Genomic DNA, 15942 nt, shown 5'->3' on the forward strand with positions numbered 1-15942 from the left:
AGTTCCTAAAATTCAGAGGAGCTCTGCAGGAGGAAGAGCTTTCTCTTATAAAGCGCCTCAACTCTGGAATAATCTCCCCGAATATGTTCGGGACTCAGACACAGTCTCAATCTTTAAGTCTAGACTGAAAACTTACTTGTTTAGTTTAGCTTTTGGTAATTAATGTTTTTCCCTTTAGATAAGGCTGCAGATTCAGGGGTTCATGGACAGAGGAAATTGTGGTAAACTGAGATGCTGGTGCTGTTGTTCTCCCACTGCACACGGTCACTCAGGTTTGTGGACGGTGGAGTGGGTGGATGCCAGTGTTTCAGGGAGCCTCCATGTCTATGTTACCTTCTGGCTCTCTGCCTTTAGTTAGGCTGTTTTATTCAGTTCTGCCGGAGTCATTTGCCACACTCTGATAATGTTTTAATATTCTCAGTTTTGCATAAATCCAGTAAAAACTAATTCCATCTCTCTGCTTTCCTCCGAGTTACTGACTGCCCACCTGTCTGACCCGATACCGATGTTGGACCCTCAGGCTCTCGCGTCTCCTGTCCAGCCAGACTGATGGAAGTTTCTGAAGTCAGCTCTTCTCCACCACCACCACAGATCAGCTGCTCATCGACCATCTTACTCTCCACTACAGATTACATCCAAGCCATTAGTGGCGCTATTACACTCCTGAGTACATAAAACCTTTATGGATGTATAAAAGACTTTTTAAATTTTAATTTAAAAGCCGTTTGACCAGTGGTAGGATGGTCCCCCCTTTAATGTGAGTCTTGGTCCTCCCAAGGTTTCTTCCTCCTCCTGCAGCTCTGAGGGAGTTTTTCCTTGCCTCCGCGCTCACTGGGGGTTCTGTATTATGTATATTCTATGTTTAATGTTTTGCCTGATTCTTTGTCCTGTAATCATGTTTCTGTAAAGCTGCTTTGTGCCAACACCTGTTGTAAAAAGCGCTATACAAATAAATTTGATTTGATTTGATTTGATTAGGATCACTATAGATAAACAAACTAGGTTTGCAAAGGCTATTACTTATCTGGTATAGAATCTGATATCATCGTCTGATGCTGAAAACCTCTCTAAACCAAACGACTGCTTCAGTGTAACCTCGTTCAGCCTCTTTCGGAGCTCTTCTATCACAAGCTGCTGGGCCTCAATTTTCTCACAAGCCATATCCAAAGCTGATGGTTCTGGTTTTCCGTCATAGTCGTGGCACTGAAGCAACAGTTCAACATCCATCTCTTCAGGTAATTCATCCTCTGGTCACTGTGTTCTCTCCCAAACACTGGGCCTGGCTGGCAACAGAGAGTAGTTATTCCAGGCAAACAACACGGGCACTGCACCCTCTTTTAAGCGTCTTCTCCCACCCGGAATGACATCTGTGTCAATGAAATGTCTACTACAGACTGTCGTAGTCCTCTTAATCACCAGATTCTCACGTCTTACATTCCGTATCCATACCTTTCGTAAGGTTTCATCCTTTGGAAAGTGGTGGAAACTTACGCAGGAGTTGAACTTTCCTGACATCGCACACTGAGGTACACAGCAAAAATCACTGTTGGGATTATCCCGTATCTGGTACTTTACTGGTCTTGACAAAGCCATCTTCTCACTATCATTAGTTAATTTAGGCGAATAAAACACTACCAATTTATAAACACGCTAAATAGGTTACCGTAGAGTCCGTGTTGCTGTTAGCTCTCACTGCTGCTACCGGCTTCTGTGAAAAGTGGAAGTGAAGAGTCCTGTTTTCCGGTTTAGTCACGTGACATTCGACATAACGCCTATCAACATGCTTTTTAAAACTCTATCACATTTTGTGGTAAATAAATATGTTCAGAATCCTGCTTGTTTTATTCTGTGTACATTTACCTCCTGAACATCAGTGGATCCTCTGAATCACGAGATTCGCTCTGTGGTTCTGGAGTAACTAGTTTTCCTGCTTTATCACACTTCACCTCAGCGAGGGCAGATAGTTAGTTGATTAGTTAGTGGTTAGTTGATTATTTGAATCAGCTGTTTAAATTAGTTGTTTGTTGTTTATTTGGATCAGCTGTGCTGATGTCAGTTGAGCTTTAGCTAAAAGCTATAATTTTTCTGATTACTATCCTTAAACGATCTTGAATTTTACAGGATCCAGTGATTTTCAGGAGGAAAATGTACATGGAATAAAAGGTTTTCTAAAAAAAACAGTTTTCTAAACATATTTATTTACCCCAGAATGTGATAAAGGAGAGGTTTTGAAAAGCCCATTCAGTTTTTCAATAAGCTTGAACCTCTTAGACACAGAACCTCACATTTTTAATAAAGTTATAATATATAACGTTATATCATGTTTAGTTCAAACAACCAAGCGGTATAATGGTATAAAACACACTATAACCATCATATTGTTGTTTGACCAAGACTAAGGCCAAATGCACTGTACCTTGTCTTTTTTTATAGCATGCGAAATTGAGTTCAGACAGAGCGCAGCTACAAATATCAATTCAATTCATAACCAGCCAATCTCAGGGCCCCAGGCAATTGCTGTTGCAATTTGCCTGTCCTGTTGCAACAGGCCTCTTCCTATACTGAAAATACAAGGGGCAAGTAGCACACCTAACTTAGTGAATATATAATATATTGAAACTCATGCTTATTAAACCAAAGTATGTAATGCCAGGTTGAAAATTAGATAAATAAACGGGTTAGTTAAATTAACATATTTAAATAAAATTACATTATCAAATATAACACCATTGGTACGATTAGGTGCTACTGTTCCCAGTGCTCTGGTTAAAGATGTTCCCCCTGTGTTCTCAGTGTAAAGATGGTACAGATTGACCAAAGTTAACTGAGTGAAATGATCACAGAGCACAGATTCTGTACTTCTCAACTGTAACAAACTGGAACCAAATTTTCACAGCTCTGGTTAAAAATGTTCCCTTGTGTTCTCCGTGTATCAGATTGTTCCATAGATAAATCAGTGAAAACATGAACACATCACTAGTGTTCTTATATTACTTTAGAGCATGTCCTGCTGAAGTCCTGCTATCATGTATTTCTGTTGAATTACACATCTCCAACAATATTCACTCATCCATCCAAATCAGTGAACTAAAATAATCACCTAACATTATTGAAAGAATAGTACTCTTTCAGGAGCTCAGTGAACTACAGTGTGGTACAGTGATTGGATGCAGCACCTGTGCAACAAGTCCAGTTGTGAATTTACCTTACTACAAAATATTCCACAGCCAACTGTCAGTGATATTATAACACAGTGTAAGTGATTGGGAACAAAAGCAAAGTCAGCTGATGCTGAGGAACATACTGCACAGAGATCTTCAACTTTCAGCAGAGTCACTACAAACCTCCAACCTTCATGTAGTTTCAGATTAGTAATGTAGAGAGCTTAATGGAATGGGTTTCCATGACTAAGCAGCTTGATCCAAGCCTTATGATGGTGTAAAGCACCTTCTCTATCTGGAAATCCAATAGATGAATCTGGATTTGGTGGTACTTATCTGGCTGCATTGTGCCAAGTGTAAAGTTTGGTGGAGGGGGGATTATGGTGTGTTTTTCAGGAGATAGATACAAAATCTATTCCCATATCAGGATAAACAGCTGAAAAAGGGAATTTTTTTTCGAAAACATGTAGACAGGTACCAATAAACACATGCATGGGAAACAGCAGACGCTATGTTTGAGTATGTGTTTAGGGTTTACAGGTTACCACGGGTCAGTCAGGCTACAGTTCACCTCTCAAGATTGGAAAGCTGTGAAAAAACAAATATGAACGCAGTGATCACGTCCAGGCTCATGGTCAGATGAAGATAGTAACTCATAATTTTGACTTTCTAACATCTGTTTGTATTTGGCATTTACTATTGTGGTTATTTAAGGATGTGTACCTTGGCTCAGGTGTGATGTCTAGGATGTGAAGGCTAGTTTTCTCATTTGTTTATATGTTTCAATCTTTTAGATTTACCCAGAATTGTTGTATATTTATATTTGTTAACTTCTTTTTTTGAGTGTTCATTCCTCTCTGTGGTTTTTCCTCCTGCTCTTAATGACTTTCTACTTTTGTTCTGGTTCCTCTCTGTGGTTCTTAACCTTGCTTGGAGGAACTTGGAGGGTCTAAATTCTGAATTTGATCTCCCATTTAGAAACAAGTGTGTTGGTTTTCTACACCTTCCTGGGCTGTTTTATAATTCTCTACAGCTTGGTGTATTGTTCTGAACTGGAATGAATGTGAGGCAGCACAGATTGAGAGTATCCCCTCATACAAATACAGTGGTATGAAAAGGTTTTGCCACCCCTAATTATTTCCATGTTTTTTTCTTTATAAATCATTGGTTGTTCAGATCAGCAATTTTAGTTAAATATATCATAGAACTGATGAACACAGTGATATTTGAGGTGGTATTTGAAATTAAGTTTATAGGATTTACAGAAAGTGTGTACCTTTAGCACTAATAATTGAAACACAAAATTAGTTTGCTCATTAAGCTCATTGACCCTTGACCCACATACACAGGTGAATCCAATTATGAGGTTATGAGGGTTAAGGTGACCAATTGCAAGTTTTTCTCCTCTTTGCATCTTTTCTGAAGAGTGACAACATGGGAGCCTCAAAACAACTACAACTCAAACTAGAAAAGGCAAAGTTTGTGAACGAACTTTAAGTTGGCTTGGAAAAGTACGCTAATAACGTTGAAAAGTCATAATGGTTGCTAAGTGGTTGCTAGGTAGTTGTGATAATTTCTAAAGTGGTTGCTAAGCGTTTGCTAGGCAGTTGCTAATGTTTTCCAGGTGGTTGCTTAGGTGTTGATAAGCAGTTGCCAGGCAGTTGCTAACATATTCCACATGGTTGCTAAGTGGTTGCTAGGTGGTTGCTAGGTGGTTGCTGTCATTTCTAAAGTGGTTGCTAAGCAGTTGCTAAGCAGTTGCTAACATATTCCACATGGTTGCTAAGTGGCTAGGCAGTTGCTAACATTTTCCAGGTGGTTGCTAAGATGTTGTTAAGTGGTTGCTAGGCAGTTGCTGTAATTTCTAAAGTGGTTGCTAGGCAGTTGCTAACGTTTTCCTAGTGGTTGCTAAGGTGTTGCTAAGTGGTTGCTAGGCAGTTGCTATCATTACTAAAGTGGTTGCTAAGTGGTTGCTAGGCAGTTGCTAACGTTTTCCTAGTGGTTGCTAAGGTGTTGCTAAGTGGTTGCTAGGCAGTTGCTATCGTTTCTAAAGTGGATGCTAAGTGGTTGCTAGGCCGTTGCTATCGTTTCTAAAGTGGTTGCTAACGTTTTCCTAGTGGTTGCTAAGGTGTTGCTTAGTGGTTGCTAGGCAGTTGCTATCGTTTCTAAAGTGGTTGCTTAGTGGTTGCTAGGCAGTTGCTAACATTTTCCTAGTGGTTGTTAAGGTGTTGTTAAGTGGTTGCTAGGCAGTTGCTATCGTTTGTAAAGTGGTTGCTAAGTGGTTGCTAGGCAGTTGCAAATGTTTTCCAGGTGGTTGTTAAGGTGTTGCTAAGTGGTTGCTAGGCAGTTGCTTTCATTTCTAAAGTGGTTGCTAAGTGGTTGCTAACTGGTTGCTAGGCAGTTGCTATCATTTCTAAAGTGGTTGCTAAGTGGTTGCTAGGCAGTTGCTAACGTTTTCCTAATGGTTGTTAAGGTGTTGCTAAGTGGTTGCTAGGCAGTTGCTATCGTTTTCCAGGTGGTTGCTAAGTGGTTGCTAGGCAGTTGCTTTCATTTCTGAAGTGGTTGCTAAGCTGTTGCTAGGCAGTTTCTAACGTTTTCCTGGTGGTTGCTAAGGTGTTGCTAACTGGTTGCTAAGCAGTTGCTATAATTTCTAAAGTGGTTGCTAAGTGGTTGCTAGGAAGTTGCTTATGTATTCCAGGTGGTTACTAAGTGGTTGCTAGGCAGTTGCTAACGTTTTCCAGGTGGTTGCTAAGTGGTTGCTAGGCAGTTGCTAACGTTTTCCAGGTGGTTGCTAAGGTTGCAGTTAATAGGTGGTTGCTAAACCCTGGCTGGGGTGCCGGGGTGTCCAAACTTTTGACTGATAGCTGCTCCATACAGCAGCTCCTCCATACACTCACAGTACTGGAGGAGCAGGGGAGAGAAGGGGTTCCGTGCGCAGAGCTGCTCGTGTGTGAGATGGAACTCTGGGCCCCCCATTCATTTCTATGGGAAAAGTTCGTACGACATTTGTACGAAAACTGTACGACGTATCGACGAAACGTAAAAAATTTCGGAAAGTTCTATAGACCGTCCGATTTTTGTCTTTGTATGTACATGTATCGCTTCAAAAAGCACAAGCAACCTATTCGGGTATAGGTCCTACGATACTGCAAAATTTCGTGGTTCTACGTCAAAAGCCCTAGGAGGAGTAGTCGATTAAATTTTGAGCGTGGAATAATAATAATAAGATTACGAAGAACAGTAAATTGGCTTTTCCAAGCCAACTTAATTACCTGAAAACAAAGATTGTTTGACTTCATGGTTTAGGGGAAAGATACAAAGCTCGGAGCTGTCAGTTTCCACTGTGAGGAACATAGTGAGAAAATGGAAGACCACAGATAAGGCCTAAAGTGGCAGGCCAAGAAAAATCTCAGATAAGTAGAGGAGAAGGATGGTGTGAACAGTCAAAGTCAACCTACAGACCAGATTCAAACACCTACAACACCATCTTGCTGCAGATGGAGTCACTGTGCATCATTTAACTATTCAGTGCACTTTATACAAGGAGAGGCTGTATGGGAGATTAATGCAGAAGAAGACCTCTTTTTTCTGACCTCACGCCACAAACGTCACTAGGTATGCTAAAGCACATGATCATCTCAGTCCCCAGACCTGAATATTACTCATGTTCAGAAACCATCAAACCTGAATGAACTGGAGATGTTTTGTTAAGAAGAGTGATCTAAAATACCTTCAATCAGAATCCAAACTCTCACTGGAAGCTATAGGAAGCGATTAGAGGCTGTTATTTTTGCAATAGGAGGATTTACTAAATATTGAGGTAATTTTTTGCTGGATGCCCAAATTTATGCACGTCTAATTTTGTTTAAATAATTATTGCTCACTTTCTGTAAATCCTTTAAACTTTTTTACTTCTCAAATATCATTGTGTTCATCTGATATATGCAACTGAAATTGCTGATCTGACCACTGTTCCCTAAGCTAGACTGTTCCCTAGACTCATACAAAGCCATGATTTGTTCACATTTATCAGCAAAAACACTCTCTTTTGAGTCACTCTTTGTGTAATGGGAAAAAATAAATAAATAAATATAAATATATATATATATATATATATATATATATATATATATATATATATATATATATATATATATGCTCAATTTTATTGTGAGGCCTTTTCAAGCTGTGTGATTAATAAACTGTAGCTGTGTGAGTCAGTTAGCTTAACTTCGGAATTAGCTAAATAGGGAGTCAAGGTATATATGTAATGTTCAACTTGCCCTGATGTCACTGATCAGCTAATCACTATTTCATTTTTAAGTTGTATTTATTAATTTAGGATTGCAGGATTACTGTCAGCCATAATAAAGAACAATTCATTTAGATAACTAGTTTGCTAGAAGCTGGATGTAGTGGAAAGCCAGATTTCAGTACAGTACTTTATGTTGGTAGTTTAAAGCAGTTTCTTAACCCTGATCTCTGCCCTAAAATTGTGTGTTTTCCACCAGATCCAGCTGATCAGCTAATAAACAGTCATTTTACTGAGTTTACCTGTTAAAATCCCTTAACCCCCTTATGGAGCCTAAATTAATCATTATGTATATCCGGCAGCGTACTAAACACATCATCCCACCACTTACTTTATTAAGTGCCTTTAAAGCAGAGTCAAAACTCTAGAATAGACTTCTGTTCATTTGTAGTTTAGTAACACCACACTAAGACCACATGTCCTGACGTCTAACGTTTATACTAACTACTGCCAAAAATCTCTATGAAAAGTAAAATTGCATTCTTTTTCATAAAAGGACATCACCTTAAGAAGTGCTCTCAGTAGAAAAAATTAAAAGTGTTAAGAAAATGAGTGGAGAAAATGTAAATATACAACATAATTGACATACCAATACATAGTAATAATAAAAATAAAAATAATAATAATAATAATAATAATAATAATAGTAATAAAATAATCGAATCTGTTATATTATTAGGTGATAACTTCCTCTAACCTAAACCTGTTTAGGTTGTAAAGACACCTTTACTTAGATGTAACTAATAATAAACAGAATACAGAAAAAATGAATTATTTGTGATTAAAAGTAATTCCACAAATGTTGTTCTAGGAAACTATATGCTATATGGTAGGCTTTGGTTCATCCCCAATATCAAACCCGCTCCTACACCCTTGTATGTATATATATATATATATATATATATATATATATATATATATATATATATATATATATATATATATATATATATGCTCACTTTTATTGTGAGGCCTTTTCAAGCTGTCCTTATATGAACCTGTCAGTAATAGTCACCAACATGAAGATCAAGTACCAAGATTACTGCTGATGTTTATCTGCATTACCAGGACAGAAGTCCTTAGAATTTATGCATATTTTATTCTCATCCTGTGGGTTTTGACACAGTGCTGGGGGTGTTACTCTGGAGCCTATATAACATCAGGTATAATCCATCCCCTCAGAAATCACAGATTTTTTTTTAGCTTTACAGTGCCTTCGTCTGCTCTTTGTAAAAATGTGGTAAGTCTTTGTTTTTTTTACACAAATTTTAGTACAAATTACTTTTTTAATAGAAAAAAGTTAATTATTAAACCATTAAAAATCATTTAATAACATGTCAGTGCATGTTTAGTTTTAAGATTATTAATTAACTTATTAGAGTTTAACCTGATCGTTTCATTTAATTGTGTTTAGATTTAAACATTAATTAATTGCTCATTATAAAGTAGATGTAGTAGCATGTGAGGGATAATGTTATGGCTATCAAACCTAATATAGAGAAATATTATTTGCATAAGATGTTATGTAAAAAACTTTAAAATAAGGCAAAAAGTAAAAACTTGGATATAGGAAGTTTCCAATAACCCGTTTAAAGTAATTATTATGTACATGTACTCCTGCTTTCCAAATATAGGAATACTTATCTGGATACTCCTTGTGAAACAACATCAAGAACCGAAACGAAGGAAAAGCCAGCGAACAACAGAATCCCCCCTGACCCCCAGAGTAAGTTCACAACACCTCCACTTTTAACTTTGTCAGTCTGTAAAGACTGCATAAAAACCAAATCATAGCAAGGAAAATTAGCTAATTTCAAGGTAATTTCTCTGATAAAAATGGTAATGTAAAGGCATTGTAATGTACGATTATTTAGCTTATTTTAACTCATTTTCATAAGCCACAGATCAAATTATTCTGATTCTTGTGTATTCTATTTTACCCTATTTGCATATTGTCAATGATTCTTTCTTTAGTTTTTGTAAATCCAGCCAAAACAGGCATGTCACCCCACTGCTCATTTAGCTGCACTGGGTTGCTGCTCGTATTTAATTGAAAGCTCTTATAATCGCCTAAAAGGTGATGACAGCAAAGGCTTCTTCCTACCTGCACTCACTCCTGAAGGCTTAAGCTACCTCCCGGCCGCTGCGCTCCTAAAATGAGTCACTTTGCCAAACATTCACACAAAGCAATCCAGACTGTTCTCATACAGAGTTCCCCAATGGTGGAACAAACTACCTTCCACTACCAGTTCAGGAGAATCTCTCACTATCTTTAATAAATTCCTGAAGACAGAGCTCTTCAAAGAGCTCTTACTCTCCTAACACCTCTAACTAACTACCTACTTCTAACCTCATTTCTTTCTAATCCCTCCTTTCCTCCTCTATCCCACGATTTTGTTTTTGGCCTCCCTTAAACCCTGTCAAAAAATGTTTTTTTTTTTGTTAGTTTTTTTTTACCTCTATGTATTGTTAAATGTGCATCATTAGTTGTACGTCGCTTGGGATAAAAGTGTCTGCCAAATGTAACATAGTGTAATATGAATAGATTTTTTTTCAGTGTGTAAACCATACCTGTTCTATGCTGGAGGTCCACAAGTTTGCCTGGTTTAAATGACAGGGCTTTTTTTTTAGAAGGAATTAATATGGATGGGATTAGTTTCTCAGGGGGTCCTGGGGTAATTTTCTCTTTTATGAGGGTCCTATGTGATTTTATTCCTGTCTGGAACAACTATGTATGTATTTTTCTCAGACATCCTCTGAGAAAATTATAGTCTGAATTATCTACTGTTTTTCTCTGAACTCCGTGGTCCTACGGTAATTTTACTCCTGTCTGGACACACATCTCTGAGTTTCGTCACCTCACGCTTAACAAAACAGGTATTTGTCCACTGCAACATACCGTTAGTAAACATAACATAAAGTTATTAAACCAATTTGTGGTTGTGAACTGTTGCAGAAATTTGGCTTCTCTGCCATTGTGCTCCATGTGCAAAACCTGATATCACATGATCAAAAAAGCCAAAAAACTCACTGGTCCTCCTGTTTTTTTCAACTGCAGTCCAGATGAGAGTTTTATCACTGAGTAGAAGTGTGAAATATTTTTCGCAGACGTCCCCCTGAGAAACAAGTGACAGATTAATCACAGGTTTAAGAATGAACTTTCTTGTATCCTCAGAGGTGATTCCTGTGGGCCACCTCAATCTTGCTTTCATCCAGGAGGAGAATCTTCAGGACAAGAAACCCGGACAGCTGAGAGATAATGAATTGGATGACTCAGTATCAAACAATGAGAAGTAAGGGACTCTTCAGTTTCTGCTTCTGTTGTTTTTGGGCTCCTGGTTCCCAACCCAACTCAGTCTGATTTAAAACACTGACTTAGTAACATCAAATAATGAAATGTTAAAGTTATCACTGCACTTTATTAGTCTTTGGTTGACGATTGGCGCATCGCTGTTGTTATTTCAGACAGACAGAAGTGAAGTCTGATGAGGAGAAGAAGCCGGTGAAGACAGTCGGGATTTTTCAGCTGGTAAATCGATATTTTGCATATTAATGATTCAGAAATGTTTGGGCTTCATAGCTGCCTTCATATGTAACTGTCACATAATGAATATAGTTACATCATGAGACAAATAACCTGGAGTTGCATTTGAGATGCATCATCTGAGAGAAACGTTTCTAAAAAGTTAAATTATATTTACATTCAAAACTTTACAATGTTCTGCATTAATCTAGATTAATACTAAAATCATATAGAAAAACATACAGAATTATGTAGAAAACAAGAAACGTGATAAACAAACCAGAATATGTTTTATTTTTTAGATTCTTCAAAGTAACATATCTTGCTTAGATGACAGTTTTGCACATCTTGTCTGGATTTTCTCAGTCAGATTTATGAGGTAGAGTCACCTGGAATTCAGGCTTTCAGTTAACAGCTGTGCTGAACTTGTCAAGAGTTAATTACTTGAATTTCTTGTCTCTTAATGTGTTTGAGAGCATCAGTTGTAAAGTTGAGTTACAGGTATACAGTGAATAGCTCTATTTGATTAATGTTCTAATCTATGGAGTGAATTTTGTGCCAAAAGTTTTACGTAAAAAAATAAAATCCACAATCAAAATTTTAAGAATCAAAAGTAAAACATGTATGTTGCAAATTCAAAAGAGAAAAAATATATATCAAATATATATATATATATTTAAATATACTTGGTTATTTTATTATTCTTTGCACTTATTTGAAAATTATTTTAGTTTGGATTTTGCCAGTCTTTGCTTTCATTTTTGGATTTTTTTGGATTTTCTGTGGATTTTTGTGGATTTTGCTGCTAAAGACTTTTGCTTCTGGAATCTCTCCTTTGCTTCTGCTTCATTTTTTTGGTTCTGATTTTTGGCACACTTTTCACGGGTGGGTGGGGCTTAGAAGAAGGCGTTCCCCTTTAATCTCTATTGGTCACCTACCCTGAACCCTTGTCTGAGACAGACCACGCCCACCCCGCCAGCTTCAAGCGCTCTTCCAAACATGGCGAAGCGAACGGGGTTCAGCTCACAGCAGCACCAGCAGGTACTTTTCCAATTAAATTTCATACAGACGTTATGTTTAATGTTATATTTCTTTTTTAAGTAAGTGTTTAACTCTATTAAGATGCTCATGTTAGCGGGGTGTGCTAAATATCCATGCTTAAATTATACTAGTTAGTTAGTGAACACTAACCTACCTAGTCAGTGAGTTAGCTAGTTTACCTAGGTCATCTGGTCAGTGAGTTAGTGGGTTAGCTAAGCTAGTTAGGTTACCTAGTCAGTGAGCTAGTGGGTTAGCTAAGCTAGTTATTATGCCCCAGGGTAAAGCCAAGTAAGTGCTGGTTAAGGTTAACTAGCTAACTCACTGACTAGGTAACCTAACTAGCTTAACTAACCCACTAACTCACTGACCAGATGACCTAGGTAAACTAGCTAACTCACTGACTAGGTAGGTTAGTGTTCACTAACTAACTAGTATAATTTAAGCATGGATATTTAGCACACCCCGCTAACATGAGCATCTTAATAGAGTTAAACACTTACTTAAAAAAGAAATATAACATTAAACATAACGTCTGTATGAAATTTAATTGGAAAAGTACCTGCTGGTGCTGCTGTGAGCTGAACCCCGTTCGCTCCGCCATGTTTGGAAGAGCGCTTGAAGCTGGCGGGGTGGGCGTGGTCTGTCTCAGACGAGGGTTCAGGGTAGGTGACCAATAGAGATTAAAGGGGAACGCCTTCTTCTAAGCCCCGCCCACCCGTGAAAAGTGTGCCAAAAATCAAAACCAAAAAAATGAAGCAGAAGCAAAGGAGAGATTCCAGAAGCAAAAGTCTTTAGCAGCAAAATCCACAAAAATCCACAGAAAATCCAAAAAAATCCAAAAATGAAAGCAAAGACTGGCAAAATCCAAACTAAAATAATTTTCAAATAAGTGCAAAGAATAATAAAATAACCAAGTATATTTAAATATATATATTTGATATATATTTTTTCTCTTTTGAATTTGCAACATACATGTTTTACTTTTGATTCTTAAAATTTTGATTGTGGATTTTATTTTTATACGTAAAACTTTTGGCACAAAATTCACTCCATACTAATCCACATTATGTAGCTAAAAATACTAAACTAAATAAAGAAAAAAAAAGTCAATCCAAAAAATTTTAAGAACTTTGAAAATATCCTCACATGCAGTCACAAAGACCATCAAAAATGTTATGATAAAACTGGCTCTCATCAGGGCCTCTCCAGGAAAGGAAGAGCAAGAGTTTTCTCTGTTGTACAGGATAAGTTTATCAGAGTTACCAGCCTCACAAACCACAAGTTAACAGCTCCCTAAATAAGAACACCTAAATGTTTCACGGAGTATTTTTTGATTTGTTTAACACTTTTAAGTTCTTACATGATTCCTTATGTGTTCCTAAATAGACTGACTTCCGTATTCATTTACAATGTAGGAAAATAAATAAAATAAAAACAAGCATTTTATGCACATGATTTGTTACAGGGCTGCTGTAATTATCATCAGTTATCTACATTTACAACCTGCTGCTTATTAATGCTCTGTTGTAACAGTTAGATAATACAATGTCCTCCTTGTACTGATGCATGATGACTGTCTGTGTGTCACTGCAGTAAGCATTCAAGGTAGAACTGAAATCTGAAGAAGACGCTGAATTGAATTATTTATATATTTAGAAATGAGCAGTAGTCTCAGACATTGATTAAGAAAATAGAATTGTTTGTTGTAAAGAAAATCTGTATAATAAATCTGTATTCTAGTTCATGTCCTTTAGTCAATGATTAGACCACTAATCAAACCATAGTTTACTTTGGAAAACCATTATTGCCAAAGATTGGGCTAGCTAATCTAATGCCTGAATGTTGTTAGTTTATTTGCACAATTTAAAAGAAAATTTTCTTTAAGGGGCTTTAAAAAAATTATCCCATGAAAGCATACACTTGTACCCTACTAGATAATAATGAGGATCAGGGTTATACAAGTTATGTGTTAAAAGTGTGTTGCATTCGTAGCAACCCCACTCCTGCCCTCCTACCGGACATTATTTTCCACAATTAGCCCTCAGTTTAGGCTTAATCCTTGTCTAGGAAACTGCCCTATAATACTCACACAGACCACAGTCAAGCTAGTTTTATCCTTTTATCTAAATATCCTATCAGGCTCTAAGTTTTATAAAAATGTTTCAAATCTGAGTTTATGGAACAAAAGAACAGCCTGTACTGTTCAAGTGCCTACTTGTACCTTATAAGATACATGATAAGGACCTTATCATTGCAGTTTCGTTACGCCACCTGGCCAGAGGTGTTCCTGATGTTGGTCGGCCTCCTGTGTTCTGCTATTCACGGAGCCGCCCTGCCCATCATGTTTATCGTATTTGGGTCGATGACTGACAGCTTCATTCTGAGTGGGCAGCAGTTAAATTTTACAGGTATGCATTCAGATTCTCATTCTGAGGAGGTTCGTACTGAACTAGGGTGACTTACCTTTAAGTAGGTTGTGTTTCATCTGTCATTCTTAATTTTGTCAAGAGCATCTTTAGAAGCTCTAACCATTATATGTTATAGAGAGCATACACTTTGCAATTTTTGGCTCATTTTGAGGCTATTTTTACCAGAGGTGGAAAGTAATGAATTACATTTACTCAAGAGTAGATATTATGAGTAAATTGTAATGTTTAAAGTAGTTTTTAAAATAGGTAAGCAAGCAATGGCAAAAAAAAAAAAACATTTTATAGTCACCTATATGACCAAAAATGGATTATAGAAATCTATGCAAATTGTTCTTGAAAATGTTTTATGTGGTGGTCTGAACAAATACTGCCTGACAGGTCCAAATTATTATGTGGAATAATAATTTATGCAATTTAAATTAATAATAATTAATTTATGATTTATTGTACTGTTTTACATCAAATAATTAAAAGTAACTATGTAACTTTTACTCAAAGTACATTTTTAATTGAGTACTTTTTTACTTTTACTCGAGAAGATTTTTAGATGGGTACTTTTACTTTTACTTAAGTAGAATTTTAGCAAAGTAAAGGTGCTTTTACTTAATTACAAATTTTCAGTACCTTTTCCACCTCTGTTTTTTACTCATGCGAATATTTTTGGGTTTTGGCATTATGGTGTGTCGTGCATGGGGTAGTATACATGAGAGTAACAAGAACACTTCACGACCAGATCCTGATCAACAGCAAAATCCTGCTTAACTCTTGTAAGGGTATCGAACTGTTAATTTAGTGCTGTCCTGAACATTTGAGCAAACAAACCAGAAAAAGCAGTAGTGTTAAAAGTCCTGTGTTGGTAACTTGTTGGCCTACAGTGCAATTTAGCTGTTGTTGCCTACCCCCAATTCTCACTTTAGAATTGACAGATTATACCTCCCACGTCAGTCATTTCCTTGTTCATACATGCCGTCGCCTTTTCTTTTAAGAAGTTTCTTTAACCAGAATGACACAAATTACCAAGGCAGCACATTTCTCTTTGCTGAGCATTCTCAAAATCTTTCCACTTCCAGGTTTGTCTACATTTTCTTCTTCTTTTTACATCGTAGCTCTGGATAGAACAGTCCAACGTGTCGTGTATGGACGTGTAATTTGAGCAGTCAGGTCGCTTCATAGGATCACGTTGTATAGTATGAGAACATTTAGTCGTACAGTTTGAGCTGGAGCTGAAACAATCGATTAAAAATATCATGCAGTGTATGCTTAGCTTTAGAGAGACCTCTCATCTTTCCTCATTCACGCAGGAAACTACACCTTCAACTTGACGAAGAGGTCCTCAGACTGTATGACTTTTCCTGGAGAAGATATTGAAGGGTCAATGACAAAGTGAGTCGCCCTTTATGATCTACAACAGGGGTCAGCAACCCTGCTCCTTGTCTAACACCCCTCAAATAACACACCTCATTCAACCTCATGGAA

The 15942-nt window shown here is 37.2% G+C and overlaps 1 protein-coding gene across 8 annotated transcripts in view; it reads left to right on the forward strand.

Annotated features, from left to right (window-relative positions):
• The window catches only part of abcb5 (ATP-binding cassette, sub-family B (MDR/TAP), member 5), a 151307-nt gene that overhangs the window by 38051 nt on the left and 97314 nt on the right, over positions 1-15942 (forward strand). For 4 of the 8 annotated variants that reach the window (XM_049480206.1, XM_049480205.1, XM_022673979.2 and 1 more), the window contains exons 1-6: positions 8654-8713; positions 9108-9199; positions 10649-10766; positions 10939-11002; positions 14295-14445; positions 15768-15849. The exons of 3 other annotated variants lie outside the window; for them this stretch is intronic. In XM_049480206.1, the coding sequence (XP_049336163.1) occupies positions 8709-8713; positions 9108-9199; positions 10649-10766; positions 10939-11002; positions 14295-14445; positions 15768-15849 (512 nt within the window). In that variant the 5' untranslated portion in view covers positions 8654-8708. Of the gene's footprint in view, positions 1-8653; positions 8714-9107; positions 9200-10648; positions 10767-10938; positions 11003-14294; positions 14446-15767; positions 15850-15942 lie in introns of those variants that run through there. One more of the 8 variants, XM_049480207.1, reaches the window with a different exon arrangement.

The sequence above is a fragment of the Astyanax mexicanus genome, chromosome 6 (genome assembly GCF_023375975.1).
Source record: "Astyanax mexicanus isolate ESR-SI-001 chromosome 6, AstMex3_surface, whole genome shotgun sequence".
In the NCBI taxonomy this organism is placed as follows: domain Eukaryota; kingdom Metazoa; phylum Chordata; class Actinopteri; order Characiformes; family Acestrorhamphidae; genus Astyanax; species Astyanax mexicanus.